This window comes from Gallinula chloropus (genome assembly GCF_964237585.1).
Source record: "Gallinula chloropus genome assembly, chromosome: 3".
Classification (NCBI taxonomy): Eukaryota; Metazoa; Chordata; class Aves; order Gruiformes; family Rallidae; genus Gallinula; species Gallinula chloropus.
In genome coordinates this window covers 35,452,099-35,474,309 of record NC_140087.1, presented here as the reverse complement: position 1 = coordinate 35,474,309, position 22,211 = coordinate 35,452,099, and the positions used below count along the sequence as shown (strand labels likewise).

Here is a 22,211-nt window from a genome sequence, read left to right as displayed (position 1 = left end):
AATGAGTCTGTCTGTATGAGCTCGAATTTGTAATGCTTTTCATCACAGGAAGCAGATCTAATAGTGAGTATTCAATGTTTCAGGTTTTCTATTTCTGAAAAATTGTGAGAATCGGAGTATCACTGGAGGGAGCTCTGTTTACTACCATTTGCCATCTTTATTGATAATCCATGATAATCTGTATGCACACAAAAAGGAATACTACATATGCTTTATCCTTCATTTTGCTATTTATCTTGATGCCTTGTAATGACCCCTTGTCTTCGGAGATATTTATCCGATCTATATCAGAGCTTCCTGTTCTCTAGAAAATACATTGTACATATTTGCAATTGAGATGGTATTTTTCTAAGGGTTAAAGTATTAACATTGGTAATAAAACATGTTAAAAATTCTTAGGAAAATTAATATTTCTCAGCATGCTGGAGAATATTTTTGGCATTTCAAAATGTGTTACAGTAAAGTGAGCATTCCTTCATATTCTCATTGCTGATCAAGAAACAGGGTACTGTTACCCTATGTTCATGTCCCTTTCCTTTTTTAGTTTGTTTGTTCTTTTCCAAGTGTAAGAATATGTTATTTCTTCTTTTTCCGTGGCATTTATATAAATGTATTAAAGGCCTAAGGAAGCTGGTAGAGAATATTCTGTGAAGTCCTTTCTTCCCTTGTCCATCTCCTTCTAGGTTTATTGATTCAGCAAAGAATTTTAGGGGATTTTTAGATGGAAAGAAAAAGGGAAAGGGAAGTAGAAGTGCAGATGTGTGAAAAGAGTATAGTCATGTAACCACCTGCAGACACCAGAGGAGTAACAGCTTGGTCTAGGCCCAGTCGTCTGTAGGTTAAATATTCTATGAACATTGACTCGCAGTTCACTTTTCTGCCTGGTGTTTCTGAGACACCACTTGTGTAACTGGGATTGCAATGGCTGCCTTTTTGAAGTAAAAACAAGTAAACAGAGACTTTGCAAATACAAATTTGTATTATCATTTTCATAGTTTTAGCATTCAGCATTTGTCATAGAAGATATTTTGGTGAAAACAACTACGCACACGCAACACAAATGGTGTTGGAGAACAGAGATGTCTGGTGTCACTATACCTGCGTGGGGTTTCTTCAGAGGCTTTGACACATCTTGCTAAAACAGAGTCATTTGATGGTGACATGTTGGATACAGCGAGATGGAATGAGTAGCTTGAAAATTTTCTACAGGTTGCCATACAGTATGGTTTGACTCTGCCACTCTAAATATCCTGATCTTTTTTATTGAGGAATGTGATACTCTCTGTTTTGGGTCTGGTTATGCCAGCTGCTTCCTTCATGTGCTGAAAGAGGTACTGGAGGGCTGGCTTGCTGGCTTTCTCGCAGGTGTGACTTGTGACAGAGGAAAGTGAAGAAGCCTACTTGTTCTTAACTGTAGCTCCTTGGAAATGATAACTTTCTCTGCACAGAGCACCTTGTTTTTAGAAGGCCTTGTAGATCTAAGTGAAATTAGATAAGTTTGTATGAATGGTTGCAGTCTTCATACCTTTATTTTTTTACTTAAAAAACCTTGCTGTTTTGCTCAGCTGCTAGTTGGGGTAGCATAAAATTGGCATGACTGCACTGAATCAGCTAATATAGCTGGCTTGCTGCTTGCAAATTGCAGTTGGAAAAGGCAAGCAACCAGCAAGCCCTGTAGTGTGGCCAAACGATATGGTGTATGCGCAGCCTCAAGAAAAATGGTGGCTCTTGCATATAAGAGTTGTCAGTACTAGAATAGAAAAGAAATCTCTGGGTAGGAGTTAGTAAATCAAACAAAGCGTCCATGAAGCCAGGTTGTAAAAGCATTTTTCTTCTGGCTTTAAGAGATCTAAAGGCTGTCTCCCTGCCGTGAGTCTGGGGATTAAACATCTGTTTCAGGTGAGGATGTTAACTGTTGCCATGTGTAGGATTTTGATTTTGGGTCTGAGATCCAGTGCAGACAGTTTGCATGTTATTTTTTTATTGTTTGTAAAAAGGGATTGATCCATTCGGTATTTTGATATATTTTAACAGGAAGTATTCAGAAAATATTTGTTGGAAAAAATGTGGATGCATGGACAAAATTTCTTACAATTCATATAAAGAGATTAAAAAAAATCAAGACCAGCAATTTTGTGCATGCCAAGACACAGGATTTTAAAGGCAGTGAAAAGATTTGGTTTTAATTATATTTTTATACACAATTGACAGTTCATGGATCCAATGTTGAGCAACCCAAAGCAAAATAAATTTGTTATGAAATTGATTTTGAACAGACATCAATAGTCAAAATCCATTATCTCTGGTAACAGGCTGTTACAGTGACAATGAATATCTAATGAATAAATTTATTTGATTTGCTGAGCAACTAAAAAATAATTTAAATTTCTTAATAAATAATTAATTTTTGTTTAGTTTAGAATGGGAAAGGACAGGTGTGTTATGTGACCTCATGCTTTGAGAAGGAATGGTTAATCCCAATGAGATGTTTAAAAGGATGATTTAGCTCAATGTAGACGTGTATCCATTTTTTTTCTGCAGATCTTTAAGATGAGCTAGTGTACTTGTCCTATGGGTATGAAGTTAGTCTGCTGGAAACTCGGTGTTTAGATAGAACACACCTGTCTGACTGTATTTTACTATGGGAAGTAGAAAACTGAATACGTACTTTAGGAATCATTTAGGCTCCTTAACACCTTTGAAGCTTAAAACTTCAGCATTGCCTGCATGTCAGTTGTGTCTGAGGATTTTTTTAGGCTGTTATATCAATGCTACCTTTGACAATGTGCTTGCTGCCCAAAATTATTCGTGATAATCTCATAGCATCTTTTTGCACCACATTATTTTTCCCCCCTTCCCTATTGCAGGGAATTTACAAGTGGTGTCTGCGTACAATTTGTATCCAAGCAATTTTTTTTCTATAATTAGACCAATCATATGATGTGGCAGAGAAATTCCTGAACAAAATTTGAGTTCTAGTATTTTCCCAGTGTCTATATTTTCTTTTTTTAAGTGATTGATTTAAATTTTTGAGGTTATTACTATGAAAAATCAGCAGAATCATAGTTGTCCGTCCAGGGAATCATAGAGTTGTCTTTCTCACTGTGATGTATTCTTTCCACAGAAAATTTCAGACCTTTGTAATAGTTGCCAAGTGATATTACTTTCCTTAACTTGCCTCACTGTTATTAAATTATTGATGCTTTGTTGCTGAGGTATATTCACCCTCTCTGTACCTGGTACCTCTCCAACTAATTCTACACTGAAAGTCCTGGTTTAATCTCTTGATGTTTGCAAGTTTTTCCATTTTTTCAGCACCTCAGAGTTCTAACTTATTTGTATTTGATTGGCAACCTTCAGTTTTGTTTTTCTGATGTAAAAAAAAAAAAAGCAATTAGAAAGGTTTATAGAGTGAAATATTTTATGTGCTGCTTTTATGAGTGTAGCTTTATTATTGTCGTGATTTTAAACGGCAATGACATGAATTTTCTGTGCTGGGTGAGTTATTAAAAACTTGAAAACTTTTTAACTTCTGCCTTCAGATTAGTTTTTTTTTTCTTGTTTTTCCCTATTTTTTATAAATCTCCTTAATGATGCCTTCTAGGTAAAGAGATAATTTCATGGGAACATCTGAAAACACAGCTTTTTAGCTGAAGCTTTGCTTACTTTGTGACCTACATGTATGTTTTGACAATCAAGGATGTTTCTTGACTGTTGAAATACTTTTGCCTTTCAAGAAGATAAAATAAATAATTTGCTAAATATATTTTAACCAAAATAGAGAGTGGGATATAAATTTTTTTCAGTTAAATGTTTAATGATTGCATCAAAACCAAAACTGATATTCTCATAGCTCTTGTATGCTGCTAAGTAGTGTGGGTGATGCTTGACAAGCTACTCCAAAAAACAGAACTGAAGTAGGTTGATCCCCTGCAACCATTTTTCTATTTCTTTACATTTTATCCTGAAAAATTATTCTCCTGACCATCAATTAATGGCTAGGTTGGTGCCAATTGTACTGCTTATGTTGTGGTCATTTTTATATCCCAAACTTGACCTTCCCATAATGTCACATATGCTAGCCTTAGCTAAATCATGCTCAGAAAAGGAAATAAAACAACCTTAAACTGTTAAGGTTACCAAGGCTATCTTTCCAGTATAAGATTGCTCTGTAAGAAAGATCGTGAGGTTTTGTCTGGTTTAAATGACTTTTTGAGAAGAGGACTTGAAAAACTTAGTGAAGTTTATATCCTACATCTTCATAGGTTTCATCTTGAGGAATATTTCATTGTTTACACTAAATTTGCATGTACTCAATATGCCTAAGTGTTTCTTAGCTTTTATAGACTTTTTGACACAATTAATTGTGCACTTTAAAATGCCAGCATTTCAAAACCACTCTAATCTTTTTTCTGCTTGGTACCTAATATTGCACTCTCATATAAAGCAGGGAACAAGTGTCAAGTCCATCACTGAATATGATGGTGTTTTACTACTTCTGGATTTCTTAAATGTTGGGGAAGGAGGTAGCAGTTGGACTTCAGCATGCTTTACTGGCCACATCTATCTAGACAAACTCTAGAGGGGGAGCTAAACCAAAACAGTAAGCAATTTAAATGTCTCCTGATGACAGTTGCAGGAGAATATACTTTATAGTTTCTTGGTCCCATTTTCCAAACAATAGACATGCTTTCTTATTAAACTATAATGTTAATCTTTTATCATTTCTATCTCTCTTTTACTCTACTTCTCTGGGATGGATCAACTTCTTTTTATGTATTGTTATCCTAAACTTCTTGTCTATTTATTTTGTTCTCTTGTTTCTCTGTATTTGGTGTGAGACTTACATTGTTTGATTTGAACTGAAAATATAATGCTTTAAATCTAGAATTGAATTCCAGATGTATTTTATGTACTGCCAGTAGTGCTGTTTACTAGAGTGCATGAAAATTATTTCTACATGAATCTCTTTTGGCATGTAGCATTTGGGTTTGAGGCTAAATTTGACCAACTGCAAGGTAACAACTTTTGACAAAAAACTTGTTCATATTTCACTTGTTAGAACCACAGAAATGGTTGACTTCTGTCCAGTAAATACCTTCTTAGAGTTTGTATGCAGTCTGGGTTCTACTTATTTCAGGAAACTTAATTTTAAATGGGTTTTTTTTTTTTCCTTCTTTGATGGATTTCTTTTGCCCAGTGTTCGTTTGAAATTCATTGCAGAGACTGACCGTTTGAAAAATTAACTTACAATATTAAGATTACCTTACGTCCTATTGGAACTGTACTGAGTTCTCATCTTTATTGCTTCCAAGTTTCTACAATAGTCTGTTTCTCTAAATATTTGATGCATCTAAATGTTGAATAGCAATTCTGAAAGCTCAGTTCTATGACAATTTTGTGTTAGAAGTGTGACCAGAAGAGATAGCATAGTTTTATGCTTGAGCAGTGAATGGCAAGAGCTTTCATCTCCCTGTAATTCTGTGGGAAAGTACAATGCACAGTGAGTGAAAGTAGGAAACTGAAAATGCAGGTTGAGTCAAGAGGGATATGATTGAGTTATCTCTATCTCTTTGGGCAAAGGGTCGTTGCTTTGGATAGATAATCTGTTGAGCTGAATGTGTGCACTTTTAGCTGACAGTAGAGAACTAAGTGGACATGGAGACAAAGCTACCATGTTTCTCTTCTTTTTTTCATTTTTTTCTCTACATCCCACTGCAATATGTATTTCTTGCCCTTTCTACAAACAGGAGGCTGGGTTTTTTTTACCATTAACATATACTTAGAAATCAACAGCCATGAGATGTAATTTCCAACCTCATTCATAGTTTGGGCACAAACAATAGTAGTATCTTCCCCAAAATATTAACACCATCACCTCTATTTTAGAAGTTGGGTGCCCTACTTGCTTCAGTCATTGATTTCTTGCTGTTAAAAAAACCCGTATTTTGCTTCTCAACTCAGATTATTGTTAGGGATGCATTCTTGTTCTTTTCTAGAATACTTTTGAGATACCTGTTCTCATAGGAAGTTAAATCACCCTGTCAGCCCATGCTATGTTATGATCCCATTAAGTGCAGTGATACAGTGTCACTAACTGAGAAACTTTGCTGCTGCTGGCAGTGTCTGAAGGAAGATCGTTTCTGTGTTACTCTGTATAGTGCCAAAGTTGTTGTATGTGTGCTTATGGGCATCCCGTAAACACCACAGTAAGAGTTTCAGCATATATTTCTCCAATTTCAAGGGAAAATGATTATTCTTCTCACTAAGGAACCCAACTCCTCAGATGTGAAGAGACACCCCATGCACCTTGCAGTAGTCTTCGTCTCCATCCAGTATCTAGAGATTCCTCACATCCCAAGTCCATGTAAATCTGGCCTGGCATCATCTTTGGAAGGTGACAGAACTCCCTAGTTTGCAGTGACATTTCCAGACTTTCTCTCCACACATTAGAGTGCTGCTTGGTGCAAGGGAATGGATCCATACTGAAAATGCTCGAAGTATTTCAGTTTATGCTCAGAATACATTTCTCTATCGTTTTGGTCTCATACTCTTTATCAGTCAGCAAATTATCATAGAATAGATGCTTTTGAAGAACATAACTTGTAGCAGAAGCAGCTGAGATAGTCATTATGAAAACAAACTAGTGACTGAAGTATATGATGTGTCTTGGTTTAAAAGGCAATTTACTTGTAGCTGTCATGAAATGCAGAAATTTTTAGACACTGTACAACTGCTTACTCTTTGGATAAGTGCTTTAGGAGAAGCCTACAGCAGCCATAGGAACAGTTGGACAATTCATTTGGTGAGGCAAACTACCACTCTGAGGGTGCTACAAGCAACGATGTATCAACTAGGCAATCTAATTTCTCTACAGGTAAAAACATTCTTAAACTAATCTTGTCTAGGATTCTATTTTGTGAGGTGTTGAGAACATCCCTCACTGGAGAGGTACTTTTTGGTGCTGATTTCTTCTAAACTTCTTGCAAATCAGTGTAAGGAACATTTCATGCTTGATGCTAATATTCATACACCTCCATCTCCTGGTAGGGGTTTTCATGGATAGATGATCCGAGTCTGTCTGCTTCATCTTCTCTTAAAGATGAGTTGCTGGTTCTGAGCAGGTGCGTTCTGAAGTCTGCCTAAAAGTCATTTTCTGTGTATTAGTAGCACATTAAGGAAATATATGGATAGGCAGAATTAGGGTCTCTTCCACGATGTATGAAAGATGTGGTCTTGTGGGACACCTTGCCTTCCTCAGAAGCTGTTGAGGAGAGACAGTGACAGTTATGTTGCTTTTTGCATTGTTTTTCCAGTAGGAAGCCCTATATACTTGCCAAAAAGAGAAGAAGCAGTAGATTGATTAAATTGGCTCTCCCCGAGTCCACTCAGGAGTTTTTTCAAGAGTCTGTAAGATTAGAAGCAAGCGTTCAATAAAAAAACCTCAGGTGAGTCTGGTAACAGTGCAGTACACAGGTTGAAACTGGCCTTATTCCTTTCCATGCTGTGTTTGCTGAGCAGTGTGGAAAGACAGAATGGTAGAAGAGATGTGTATGTTGTACATTTGGTTGCACTTCCCTTGCCCTTTTCTTAAACAATCATTTACTGTTAATTATGATGGGAAGCAATAATGCTTTAACAAAACATAAGTAACTCAGATTAATCAGCTGCTTTGGAGGCAGACACTTCCTGAGTTCCCTGGGGTTTCTATCAGCAAATTGTAGTAATGATGCTGATTTGCGCAGAGCTATTGTTTCAGCTGTAAATACCTGAATTGATTACCCGGGAGCCCTGGTCTCAGCGTAGCATTGTTTTGCTTTGTTCTTTATTATGTTAGGTATCCTGCATAGCAGGGGGCCTGTAACCACGGCAGAGTCACCTTGGGACTTCAAGTATGGTAATCTAAATGAATTCTTTGTTGCTGTAAATTACCAACAGAACAACAGCAGCCTGCTCCCACTTTTATAAATATGTATGGTTTCCCTGCCAATGAAATTATGATGAGGGATAGATCAAAGTGAATTAGTACCTGTCGAGCAAATTTGATAGGTCATTTTGTACTTTAATTTTATTCCTTCTTCTCTGTATTGTGACACAATAATAAAATTAACAGTTCTGCCCTCCTTATAGCAAAGGCTGTTGACCAGACTAAATATTGTTTTCAGAAAATGCATCATTGACAAATGAGAGATTCTTCTGTACAGCTTGATACCACATCTGGTGCATATGCACAGTGCCCACGGCGGTGGTGTGTGCTTGTACATGGTGACGTATGAACTCTGTCATGTTGAGTGCATCTGAAACAGTGCGGGCTGTGCAACAGAATGTCGGATCTCTTCTTGTTCTCTCTCCCCACCTCCTTTCCTCTCTTCCTTGTAAAATAGGAATGTCTGGATCAGCCTCACTTTCAAGTGTCTGAAATATACCAAGAAACAATCGATGTTTCTTTCTTGCCATTTCCAGTTTCAGCCTTTAATTATCACTTATCAGATGAGACGACTTCATAGCAGGTGGCATGTCTTCACCTTAAAATGGTCTCTCAAACAATAAGTGATCTTATTGTGTGAACCGTACAAAGCAATTATTTTCTGCTGTTCCCACATGCCTAGCAAACATCTGAAAACAGGCACTTTAAAAGAAATGTTCATGTGAAGATCAGATATGAGATTAGAGAAAAAACATCTACATTAAGTAGGGAGAGCCATGTTTCACTAACAACTTTTTTATTTTCTAACCCGGATCTTCAGTTAGATCTTAAAAATCCATGTTAGCAAAGGGGGACTCCTTCCAGGAGAAGCAAAGTAAGCCAGACTGGAAAAATCAGAGGAACTAGGACAAAATAGCAGGAGTTCTCTGTTGCTTTTTTACTTTTTCTTAGCATACTCTCAGGCTAGAATTCATTTGGTTTAAGATAAAAGGAATGAAAAAGGAAACATTCCTTATTGCTGGTATTGTTGTGCCAAAGCATTTAAATAGTCAAACACATGCTTCCTAAAAACAACGCTCCCTTGAAATTAATTTTAATAAAACATGAATGGCTCTGTGATGGGTACATTACTCAACCCTGCAGCAATAAATTAAGGACACACACCTCAAGGGGAAGTCCTGCCCAAAACAATCATGTTCCCACAGAGTAGAAGTCTAAGATACTGGAACACTGATATTGTGAAAAATTAGATTTTGATTCTGTAGGCATATGTTAGCAACATTAGTGCAAGTAGTCTCCAGTGAATTTAACTGGGTAACTGCTTATCTCTACTATAGAAAGGTGGCCAGTCAGTTCTTTGTTGATACTTTTCCAAATCCAGTCTCTGATGAATTATTGGCTTTTTCAGAATAGCTGTAACTGTCCTCAGTAACATGTCCCACATTGTATTTTAGAGATGGAAGGCATCCTTCTTTTGCCTACCTGAAAAGCAAACAATGACAGGAGTTAATAGTTCAAGAGTATGTGATGTGTTATGCTGTCTTTAGGTTTTTTCAAATGCTCTGGGATCATTGATGCAAACCAAATAACAGTGCCAGCAGAGTATTTAATGCATCTGTTCTATAGGTAAGAGAATTGTGAAACTGAGGAGCCACGCATCCAAAGCTGTGAGCTTGCCAGGAAATGCTGAAGTAAGCAGAGTGTGTTTAATAACTGCTGAACTCTTAAGGATGTTTCAGGGGACTTAGATATCTTCCCAACCTTTATAAGTGAGATGATTTGTCAACTTGACAAATGCTAATCTTCAGGCATTTATGTTTAAAACTACTAGTCTAGAGAACTCCCCAACTGACACAGTGAATTGCAGCCTAGAGACAGAAGTCTTCTCTGCACTCCTGTTTCTGCTGGCAACTGGAAGGCCTCTTGCCATGGTGCAGTGTGGGGCTTCTGCAGCGCTGTGTTGGCAGGCAGGTGCAGTGCGGCTTTGCAGGAGCAGATGGCAGAGAGATCCAACCCAAACTCTCAGGGAACCTCAGGATGCTCATTTCTGTCATCCTCCTTTGGTGTGGTTCTTCATCTTCTCAAGAGAAGTATCAACTGTGCCTGTGATTTTTATCTAGAACAGCACCGTACCTCCTCGACTGAGGCATCTGCCTACTACAGTATATGAATACTATGAATAAAAAGGGAACTAATGTAGAAGCTGTGCTATGGTTTTTTTATATGCCTATTGTGGCCAAGCAAGGACTAACATGAATTTGTGAAGGAAAAAAATCTGAGGCTGTTTAGTATGTCTGGATGTACAGAAATTCTGTCCACATCTAAATATCAAGCTGCAGGAACAGAGAACTGGGAATAACTTGGTAAATGAAACTGTTTACTTCAGATACGTTTTCTGTGGCTCTGGCAGGCTTTGGCCAGTGTGGACCATGGAAGTATATTCTTTAATGTCTTTCACTTCAGAAGTATCAAAGATTACTTGCTTTCCAAAAGATGATACTATTTTCATAATTGTTACAGGTTTGTATTTATCTAGAGTCAAACTGGTTGCATAGAAACTTTTGTTTTGGTTTGGTTTTGCATTTCATCTTAAGAGTAAAATATGGGATAGGTTACAGTGTTTGGGTATCTTGCTGCTGGTGTATCTTAGACAGAAGTGTTTGGTCCAAATTCTTCCCTGGTATAATTTTTCCAAGCTCTGGTAATTAGGCAAGAATTAGTTTGGCCCATTGAGTTTATATGAGCTAGAAGTCCATTTTCTGTGAGAAAACAAAAAAGTGGATCTAGCAATCGAATACTTACTTACTTTGATATTGGAAAGGAGATTTTATTATGCTTTCAAAGTATATTTTATTTATTTTATTTATTTATTTATTTTATTATGCTTTCAAAGTATATTTTTATTAAATGATGTTGGAAAGACAATCGTATTTTTAGAAGAAGGACAAGCAGCATTATTTATGTTGTTTATATTCTTTGAAAGAGCTGCATATCATCCTGAAATGGAGGTCAGGGATTTCACTATCCTAACAGGAAAGAAAACAATATTCTGAAGGGAATATTCTCACGTGATTGTAGCATATGGTCTGATTCATCAGTTAATGTGCCAGGTTAGGCTTGGCTGCCTACCCCATTGTCATGTTTTTTCCTTTCTCTGGAGCTTCAGTGAGGCTTGGTTCTCTGGTTGTCCATAGCCAAAGAGTTGTAAACAGCAGCACAAGGACAGGAGGGTTCTCTTATAAATGTCTTTATACTAATTAGTGTCTGAAAATGTTCTTATTCCAACCAATCAGGTTTGCAGGTGGACAGATGACATTCCAATAACCATGGTACATGAGACTGAGGCAAGTCTTTGGGATGCAGTAAGTTAGCAGTTGGCAAGGGAAACAATTGGCTTCTTAAGCTTAATGAACTCAGAAGCTCGTTTGCTCAAGAAGTGTGGGAGTTTGTTGGGTTTTTTTGAGATACCTTGTAGCACACTGAACTTGTGTTTCATTACGAGCTGGGTAGTTGAATCTGCATGTGAGGCTTTAGGCTGATGGGATCTGTGCATGATGCTGAGATGGTGAGCAATATACAGCTGAGCTACTACAGCTATACTTGGCACACAGCATCCTCTACAGGTATAGGCTAACGTACACCACAGCAGAATAATAAATGATGAAGCCATCATGTCTGACTTTATGATGGCTTTCTGACTTAGTTGCATTTAGGAGGTTGTATGCCATAATTGTTTCTTTCACTAACCAGAAGGATCATTTTAATGCTAGTTTCCAGGTTTGCACTTTTTAAAGATTGCCTTTTTCACTGCTATTATTCTGTGCATTTGAGACACCTGGGAAGAAATAGAAACCATCCAACACATATAAAAATCTTTGCAATAATAGAGAGTGTTGAGATGTCTGCGTTTTCCTGCCCTTGCAGGTGGCAGAAGTCTGCTGTGATACCAGATGTCAGGCTAAAATAAGAAATAGAGAGAACCATTATTAGAACACAAATTGATTCTTTTTTTTTTTTACTGCTAGCATTTAATTCAAAAAATCTACTACATAAGCTTGCTCAGAGATTCCAGAGTTTATACTAGAATTTTAAATGTTAAGGTTATCAGGCTTAAAACTGTTCTGTCTTACATGTACTCATAATCATATTTGTGCTCTAATTCTGAAGGGTTGAGAACTTTGGCTAAGGGTATAAACTAACAATGCTGGAACTTAAATGCCATCACCTGATTCTTGTCCCTTCTTTTGCCTTCTTCAGCAGATGCTGAAGAGACACACATCTGCCTCATTTCTTACATGCCCATTGTGCTTTTGGAATCCTCAAAAATAGCTTCAGACTGTAATAATGAGATCCACAAATAAGTTTTGATAATTATAATCCTCAGGAGAAAAAGGACCACGCTCTGAATTTTTAAAATGTAGATTCTATTTGCCAAGTATTCCTGATTTGTATTACTGTCTAAAAAATCTAAATTTAAAAAAGCAAATATTTGCGTTTATTCATGTCGCAGTTTTGCGTAGCTGGGTGCTGGGAGAGAACGGGGGCTGCAGAAAATTGGCTGCTGTGAGGAGCTGCTGGAATGCTCTGTAGGCCACAGACTATAAACATTGGCCAATTCAAGGCCAAATTCCCAACTTATTCTTTTCCCAGCAAATCACAAGCAGTCTTACATGAAATCAAATGTCATGCTTTCTTTGCAGCAATTTAACCATACTAGAGTACCTTTCAGTGGAATTAATATGTTTAGGTCCATACAGCAGTACAAATACTCCTTTCTTTGCAAACCCTTTCCTTTGGATGTATCACTGATAACACAAGAGTTAGAACTGCGTTAGAATTACTCCAATAAGTAAAACCAGATACATGACCATTGGAAGTATCACATCCTATATTGCTAAAATTCTTAACCTGTCTAGAGAAATCCATATGATTTCTCATCTTCACTAGACCAAAAGAACAGCAAAGGCACTTTACAAAATTAAATTTGAATGTGCTCTCTGCATCCTATGACCTGAAAATTTTAGATTTTTGATCCATCTCTAATTTAAATATTTTAGCATATTTTTCTCTGAATTCTGTGAATTAACTGCAGTATCAGCCATTTTTATTTCTCTGCTTTTGAGGCCAGTTTGCCTAAACTTCTAGAGTCTTTGCTTCCCTCTCTGTTCCTGCTCATTTCTTTCTGTGATAATCAGTCATTCCAACCAAATCATTGTATAAAAGCAACACATTTTGCTCTTCTGTGACCACATATGCAGATTATGTGTCTGTGTGTTTGTAAACAGGTGTGTGTGCATTTGCATATCTGTACCTGAGCTCTGATGTATATATACATACACTTGTGTGTATGTATATGCATGTATATATACCCACTTACAAATGAAATGCTGTAATAGGGAGCTATAAACTGCCTAGATTTGTTCATCTTCACTTTTGTTTTGTTTTTAAATACACACCACTGATGGTTCACATTCTTTTACCTGCAGGTTTCTTTCCTTCTGAATTAATTGGAGTATTAGATTACTGTGTTTTCTAATGCTAATGACAGTGCCTTCACCTTTTACAACGGGAAGGTTAAGGCAATGTAAAAGAATACAACAAATATGATACATGATCGAAGGTTACAGCAGCCAACAGTAGTTGAGGTGACGGTAGAACACTAAAAGATTAAAAGAGGGTAAAAGGCTAAGGAAGACCAGCTGGCTCTGTAACATATTGCTGTTCAGAGTGCATTGCTGCTAAATTGAAAAACGGGTTCAGACTGCAGGTTTCCAGGACTCTACAGTGTGGAATGCATACCAAATGTGGTTACTTCAGCCTGGGTGGAGAGTAAGGGAACATGAACTATTGAATGTTATTGGCACCGTTAGCAGTTGTTTACTCTTTCTCTGAGGCATAGGTTAAGGACAGGGACAAAGCACAAAAAATCAAGAGAAAGGAAGTGAATAAAACCAAATAGACTTTGGAGACACTGTAATCCCTTATCAATTGCAAAATAGGAATGATGTATCTCCTTTTTTTACATGCATGCTATCTGAATGAACCTGCAAGGCATTTAGAGGGGTTTTAAGACATTTACTGAGGAAAGATGATTCGGTCTGGAAATGAGATCTGTGACTTCAGCCTCTCTTTATCACAGATGTCTGTGCACCCTACAGTGTGTCTGTTGCCCACTGCCACAGTTTTTATAATGTCAACAAGGAGAGGTAAAAAAAAAGAAGATGCCTAAGGCATCGTTCTGAATCTAGGAAAACCTATATTCCTGTTCCCTTTCTGATAGAGGCTTCGTCTGTGGCCTTCAAAAAGCTGCAGTCTTGTCCAAGGCTAAGGTCCCCAGGACCAGTGTATTGCTGCTGGTCTGTATCAGTGTTGTGAAGGTGGGTGTTGGACTGTCCTGGTTCAGCCCCATCTGGTAGCTGAGCGTTATGTTGTTACTAACTCGCACCACCACCTCCCCAGTTAGGCCTTTTTTATACTGAGCAAGATGTCATACGGTATGGAATGCCCACTTGGGCTAGTTTGGGTCACCTCCCAAGGTCTGGTGAAAATTATCCCTATCCTAATGAACTCAGGACATCTAGGCATTTTGAGAAGATGTTTCTGATAAAAGTTAGGGTTACGTAAGCAAGTGTTCTTTATTTTCTGGGGTACTTGTGTAATGACATATCAGTATAGCTAAGAAAAATCCAAACAAACCATCGATATTAAATGTTTTGTAAAGGTGTGCTTCAGAATAGTGAAAAGCTTGCCAGTGTTTCCACACACGTAGCAAAAGCAAGAGATCATTCTCAAAATGGGACTTTTCCAGGTTTTTTTCCACATCCATTGAATGGAACTGAAAAAAGTTAAAGTGAAATTAAATTGGCTTATTTGTTTATCATGCCAAAATAGTAGGCAAAGCAAGGACCTGCACTGAAGAAGGTGAATTCTTCCACAGGAAAAGTCAGGCAATGTCCCTAGGTGGACTTATTTTATGTTCTCTAAGGGAATGTATTACTTATAGAGCAAGATATCAGTGAGCATGTTTTTTAAAATTGTATTAAAAAAAAATTCTCTGCTCTTTTTAATTTTCTGCTTTATTGTAAATAGGCTTTCCATTCTTCTTTGTGATTAGATCAAACTTTGCTGGGAAAAGCCATCTTTATATACTTTCTGGCACAATAGGTTCAAAGCTGGTTTAAAAAAAAGCATCTTTAATTGAATCTCTACTTCACGTATTTTGTGTGTTGCAGCAAAACATCTGTTCAGCTTCTTCAGCAGCAATGTGCAAAGAGCAGATTGAGTTTAATTATTTACACCTTGTATCAAGCAAGGCTCAGCTAGAAGTTCTCTTTCCTAGTTTTATTTCCAAGAAAGGCTCCAATCATATTTCCCAAATCTATTATTTCCCTTCTTAGGAAGGGAAGTTTGTAACATCATCTTTGCATTCACCTGTTTACTTTCCACAACATGTAAATCCTTAGAAGATTTTCTCTAAAACAAAATCCAATTGTTATCATGTCTGTATATATGGGAAAATGTTTTGAGGCCTTATTTGGAAATAGTTTGAATTGCATAAATGTTTGTCATCGAGAAGATCACCTGGGGAGTTGGGGGTGGTAAATAATCAAAATACAGTTTTATTAAAAACATATCTCATTACTATGGTAGTGTATAGTAACATAAAACCATTGTAGCTTTACTACTGTAGGATATCATGATCTGCATGATTGCTCTATTGTTTTCTAGAAGAAAAAAATAAAAATTATTGTACAGAGAAAAAAAAAGTCTTCTGTTCTCTTAAAAATCAGATTGCATGTTAACGTAATTTCACTGTATTAACTGACTTACAAATTATCTGTCAGAGTGACTAAAACCAGAAAAAAATCTTGAAAACTATAGTTCATGAAGACAAAACATTTTAAAATAAACATAGCATTTTAAAATCACAATAATAAATATTAAACTGTCCTTTAACAGTTTTTTATTTTTTAAATTAGACTGCTGGTACTGTTTATTTAGTCTACAGACACATTGTACAATACTGTTAACGCCAGCCCTGTGAACCATTTAAAACTGGAGAGAAACTATAGCAGTCGTCAGTGAAATTGTAACGGTTTACTGAAGTAATGAGTGGCTTGTATTGCAACCTAAAATAAAAAAACTAAGATCTGTATTACAGAATTTTTCTTCAAAGATTTTAGCTTACTGTTATTGTTCAAGCCACTGGAAAGCCGTGGTTTTGTATGAGTCTATATTGCAAAATGTATACTCTTACCTAGTTCTTATGGGACATATCATGACAGTCTGGCGCAACTGGCAATGCGATGTCTTGGATGTGGTATTGGGATGCAGGGCGCTGCACTGCGGTGGTGCATCGCTAGCGAAAGGTGAGGTTCGGGACAAAAAGAGAAAGGCCACCTGAGGCGTTCTGGACTTTTCTTAAGCATCTATTTAAGTCTGCATGGGAAGATCTTTTTTGGCATCATGATGTGTAATCTCATCCTTGCCACTTCTAAGATCATTTTTATGCCTATTTTTCGGACTGCACACACTGAATGATGGGAGATAGGTGGGAGTAAAGAGTGGGAGGCAGTGCATCCTGGTCCCTCTGCGCCTAGCTCTTTTAACACAAATAAACTGGCTTTCAATAAATAAAAAACGGGGGGAAAAAAGTGATTTTTATATTATTCTTTTGAGCAGCTGAAGCAGCTCCTAGTATTCCCTTAGGGCTTCCAGGAACACAGTTGTGATGTTGTCAACAAAGGAAAAAATAGCATAGCAAAGCGAATGCAGTTCTCTTGCTCATCTGTGCCTGGACCAATGCAGCATTGGAGCAGCAGCTGCTGCCTTTTGCCAGCAGTGAGTTCTGTGCTTCTGAGCATGGAGTATCCATGAAACTCCTTAGTTATCCCTTTAAAGAGCAGCATCATTTAGAAATCAACCAATGGAGCTTATTTCTTATTAGTGGTAAATTGTAAGTGCCCTAGAATCCAAGTGTGTTTGGGCTGGAAAGTATAATGAGATTTCTGTGCCAGAGAATTATTTCTGATTGATTTCTTCATGTGTGGTCAAGCTGACCTGCTGCTTGGTATCTTGGCCAAACTTGTGGTCATGAGCTAATGAATAAATTTAAGTCTGAGAGATGTGGCCACAGAGAACGAGAAAGGTTAATTTACCTTGTGGCAAAATGACAGAGATATTCAGCTTTCCATATGTTGTGGGCTTCAGAGAAACAAAAAGATGGTTACAGTAGTGGGGGGAACACACATTGAAACTAGAGGTGCTGAATAATTATTCTTTTAAGTTCTTCCAAGTCCATGAAGAGTGAGTAACTGTATTTGTGTGGCCTAGTGTAAAACATAACCCTCTAATTTTCCCCAGCTGCAACTCTGCTTGATCTTGGGAAAATGACTTTGTGTTTTGCTGGGGCCCCTATGCTAGACCCAGGACATGCTAATAGTAGCACAAAGTCTTCCTTGTAGCTGTCCCCATGTGTTGGGTTAGAATTGGCTGAGACAAACTCCCATCCAGCTGCTTGCTTATTCCTTCCTCAAGGAGGAACAGGAGGGAAGATCGCTCATGGGTCAAGATAAAGACAGGAAGATCTCACCAATTACTATAAAGGGCAAAATGGACTCAACTTGGGGAACATTAACTTATTGCCAATTCAAATAAATATTTAACCAACAGAGGCAAGAGTCTGTCACAATTCCTCTTCATAGTGCTGTTCTTCAGATAAAACATATTTACCTGCCACTGCAGACAAACACTTCCCTCATTTTCACATGTATCATTTAGCTTACCCCTGAGATTTGGCAGAATACAGAGGACAACTTTTGATTGGATTCATGTGGAGAATTAAAAATAAATGCATACATATATTCAAAAGGCAGGATGAATGGGCTGAAGCTGCTAAAAACAAGGGTGGGGCGAGGTATTTTGTTATGGTAGGCTGCAGAGGTTGCACATCACTTAAAGAAGTACTTTATTACTTTCCAAGTCTGCCCTTGCTTCTGGGTAGCTGTTGCGTTCCCAGGACTACGCCAGCAGTAGCACTGGCTGCTCTGGCTCCATTCATTTCCCAGATCTGCACCCAGCTGTACAAGCTGCAGTGCCCAGTCTTAGTGATGCAGGTGCTTTCGCTGCTTGATTCATCTCATCATAATGGTATGTGAGGACTGACCCTGGCAATTGTTGGAATCTTCCAGATCTTTCTAACCTTCTGTCTAATGGGGAAGGAAACTTATCTCAAATATCACTCTGACAGCTGCAGATTTCTGGATATCTCAATAATGATCAGCATCTTCTCTGAGAGGGAGGTTATCTGATGTTCTGGTTTACAGTACTTCGCTGGAGCTGTTAAATTCTACAATTTTTATAGGACAATTATTTGAGGTATTAAATATATATAATATATATATAATCATTGTCCTGTAGAAGTTGTAGAGTTTAATCTAATTATAATATTATATACATATACACGTGTAATTCCAGATAATTAAAGAGGTAAAACACATGTCATGTTAATGTACAAATTACTGTAAGTGAACCCTATCTCACTAAGAAAGTCCTAAGGTATCTCACAGTTTCTAAGAGGTACTGTATACATGATGCCTTACTATTTTCATCAAAAGAAAAGCTCTCCAGTACCAAACATATCCAAACTGAAAGCAGGCTGGCTACAGCTTTTTGCATCAAAACAATTTAAAAAATAATTTCAGTTTTCAAAAAGCCGAAATCAATTGTTATCTGCACTTTCTTGTTCTCATTAAGAATGTGGGGTCCAAAATATTTTTTCTAATAATTTTTTAAAAATCTGTTATTGCTATCATCTACGCTGATGCAGTGCCTTGTGGGAACAGGAAATTTCTTTGACTAACATCCTTGGTGTTCTCTACCAGTTAAGCACCATCTTTCACACACATTTTCTATTGCCAGGACAAGGGGCCCACGTCCATCATGGAAGACTCAGGGTCATCATGAAGCCAAGGAATGTTTTTCTGGGCAGTAAGAGTTGAATGTGTTGTGGTAGCAAAACTGAACTATTTGTACTGTAATCAAGCAGATGGATTTGGCATACTTGGTCTGGACTAAAGTATTAGATTTCACTCTTGCTTAATAGACACATGGACTTCTCTTTGAGCTCTCTACCTGGAGTAGTGTTTGCTGCCTTTGTTATTTTAGTTCTTACATGGGAGCGATTAGTGAACTTTAGGCAAGGTAATTTGTAAGCAAAAGACCCAATGCCGTTGGTACCAGCTTTACTATTGAAAACTCCTATTTTTTAAATAGGAAAAGCAAATATGTGTTTAAGTTCTGACTGGCATTTATCTTAGAAAAATGCTGAAAAACAAAAAGGGAAAGCAAAGTATTGTCTCCAGGAAAGAAACAACAAATAAACCTCCATCTTGCATGAACCCTTGCAATGGTTTTTGGCACTTTTCTAGAAATGGAAAAGTCAATGTAGGAGAAAAAAGTGAACAGCTGTTCAGCTGCACAACATAATGATAGTACTTTATGCTTTCTGTTTTGCATGCATTTTAAGAGACATGGAGTTACTAATACAAGCTGGGCACTTTATGCTTGCCTCAATGAACTCACAGTCAATTTCAAACTGCAAAAAAATGGAAATTGAAAACAAATTGTAACTAAGAAAAACATTTTGTAAGATGATACTTCACCTTAAAGTTCCATATGAACACTATTACAGTACATTACAAGAACTTCTGGAGAGGTTTTTCTAGTTTGTGTGTATCTAGTTGCAAATGCTTTAAAATATCTTCAAAGATTTTCCTTACTTTAAATGTTTTTTACTCGGAGCAAGTCATCTGGGAGAAGTATGCAGCATATTCCACTTCAATTAGAGCAGCTATGCATATCTACCGACTTAGTGGGATTATTCTGTACAAATGAAGCAAGTAGGTTTCTCAACAAAGATGGCAAAATATTTTAGATGAGAGTATCACTCAGGTTTTTTAACAGTTTCTTCCCCAATCCTCATTTTACCTGTCCAGTATGCCTCATATCACTAAATCTTTAATCTGATTTGTTAGACATCTCAGAGCATTTGCATTGTGATTATTGCCCACAATCTATTTCATTATTTTGAACTGCATTCACCTAAAATCTGCCTTGTTGCAATAGATCTGTGTTAAAAATCTGTGTTAAATTATTCTTAACACCCATCAACACTAATTTTTTTATTGTTAGAAAATACACTAACTAGGTTTCACATATGGATGAAGTCTGTTGTATTTCAAAATAAGGAATCCCCAGCCATGTTCTGATGTCCTTTGTGGTAAATTGTTGAACAGATAATTTAAAAGCAATTTATTACTGTTGGAGATTTGATTCAAACCCTTCTGACCAGTCAAACAGCAGTGCTTATTTTGCATTTTTAAAATATCCTCCCCTGAAAAATTCTTGGACTGGCAATCTTTCTCTAAAATGGAGATATATTCCATTCTCATGTAACAGTAACAACCATGAAAATTTAAAATGCATTTTGTATTTCACTTTACATGACAGATAACACAGTGTAAGCATAATATCCAATATGTATTTCTTACCCAGGTTTGGTATTGGAATCCTGCCTTGGTGTGGGAAGTGAAGTACTTGCTGGGTTGCATTTCCTATGATATCTTTATGGGTCCTGTCTATATCTGAAATATGTAGAAGCATTTCTCAGATTCCATAAATATATTCAGTTTGAACGTGGACTGATCCAGCTGTCTACCTCAAACAGACCTGAGCCCCTCACATGTTGGCACATCAGCTGACCTCAACTACGCAGTTTGGCTTCCTTACGTTTTGCTCTCTTTCCTTGATTGGATGAGCAAATTTTACTAGAGGTACCTCAAAGCAGATGGCATGTAACACCCAGAAGTGACTGCATCCTTGCAGCACTTCTTAGTCACTTTGTTGTAGTAACAGTGACCTGATCTCTCTCATCAGTAAAAGTGATTGAGACTGAGTAGAAATAAATATAACTGCTTGTAAAACTGTGATTTCTAAATATACCAACTGAAAAAACTCTGTCCCTCTTACTGGAAGGAGAAGGACCTTGTAACTGCCTTTTTACTTCTTTTTGAACCCTAAAATACAATTAAATCTGTACAATTCACCAGGTATCTACAGGGCAGTTTTCATACATACAATAGGAATATTTCTTCTGTGTTGGACCAGTGTGTAGTCAGGTTGTAGACTTATACATATCAGCGTGACAGAGGTGGTAAGCCACTCAGGATACAAGGAAAGAAATCCAGTAACAATTTTCCTTCTACACTCTCTAAAAATTCTTCTATTACAACAGGTAGTCCATTCGGGAATTGTAAAGGAATGCCTCCAGGATTTTTTTCATGTAAAAGCTCAAAAAGGAATATATACTTGCTGTTCAGAAAATATACTTGCTGTTCTGAGAATTTTAAAGAATATTTTTACTTAATATGCATCTTTTGGAAAGAATTTGAGTATCAAAGAACAAATTTTGGCTTTGCTGTCTTCACTAAGGCAATTATTTCTGTTTACATACATACCTGTTACCAGACAGCATGTTGCAAGGAACTTCCCTGTGAATGATAAATCAGAAGTAATACCTTTATTGGTGGCAGGGCTGCAAACTCAGTCTCTCTGCCACTGAGTTCAATGGGTATTCTTCCATTGATTAAATAAGGAGAATATTGAGTCCTCATGATAAAGCAGGGAATAAAATAACAGAATAAAAATAATGGAATAAACCCCTATCATTGACTTGTGTGGTCAGAGCCAGGGTTTTGGAAAATAAAAGGGGACTTAACGATGAGCAATTTGCCACTGCTGGGAAGTGAGTCATATAAAAGGAGAGTGTCCTTGAGATAGAATTGAGGAACTTAATCTCTAGGCATTATTTTCATTGTGTATGCCTCCCTATGTAGATAACTGCTGCATCTGACAATCGAGGAAATAACTCCAAAAGGTCTTTTACTAGCCATTGAAGTGGCTGAAGAAACTAGGGTCTAACTCCTTTCCAGTGAACTTACAGAGGATTGACTTGAGAAAATAACAGAGTAAAGACAGCACCTTAGTGGGGGATTTTTGTTTTCACCTGTGAGTTCAGGATCTGTAAATTTTATGTCTCCTTTGGAGTTCAGGTTGTGATTGAAGTTGTACCTAGACCTTGCTGCTTTGCAGACTATTAATAAAAAAAAAGACTAGACATCAGTAGTCTTTACATCCTGTCTAGCCACAGAAAGCTGATAATCATTAGGAAGACTTTCATGAAAGCCTTGAAGTAGTAGACCATGATGCTGAAGTTTTATCTACT

The 22,211-nt window shown here is 37.2% G+C and overlaps 1 protein-coding gene across 1 annotated transcript in view; it reads left to right on the top strand.

Moving 5' to 3' along the window:
• Positions 1–22,211, top strand: part of PRKN (parkin RBR E3 ubiquitin protein ligase) — a gene marked incomplete at its 5' end in the record, with an annotated part of 579,674 nt that overhangs the window by 237,867 nt on the left and 319,596 nt on the right. Inside the window, 2 exon segments of the mRNA XM_084261053.1 lie at positions 7,838–7,847; positions 7,851–7,897. Coding sequence (XP_084117179.1) covers positions 7,838–7,847; positions 7,851–7,897 — 57 coding nt within the window.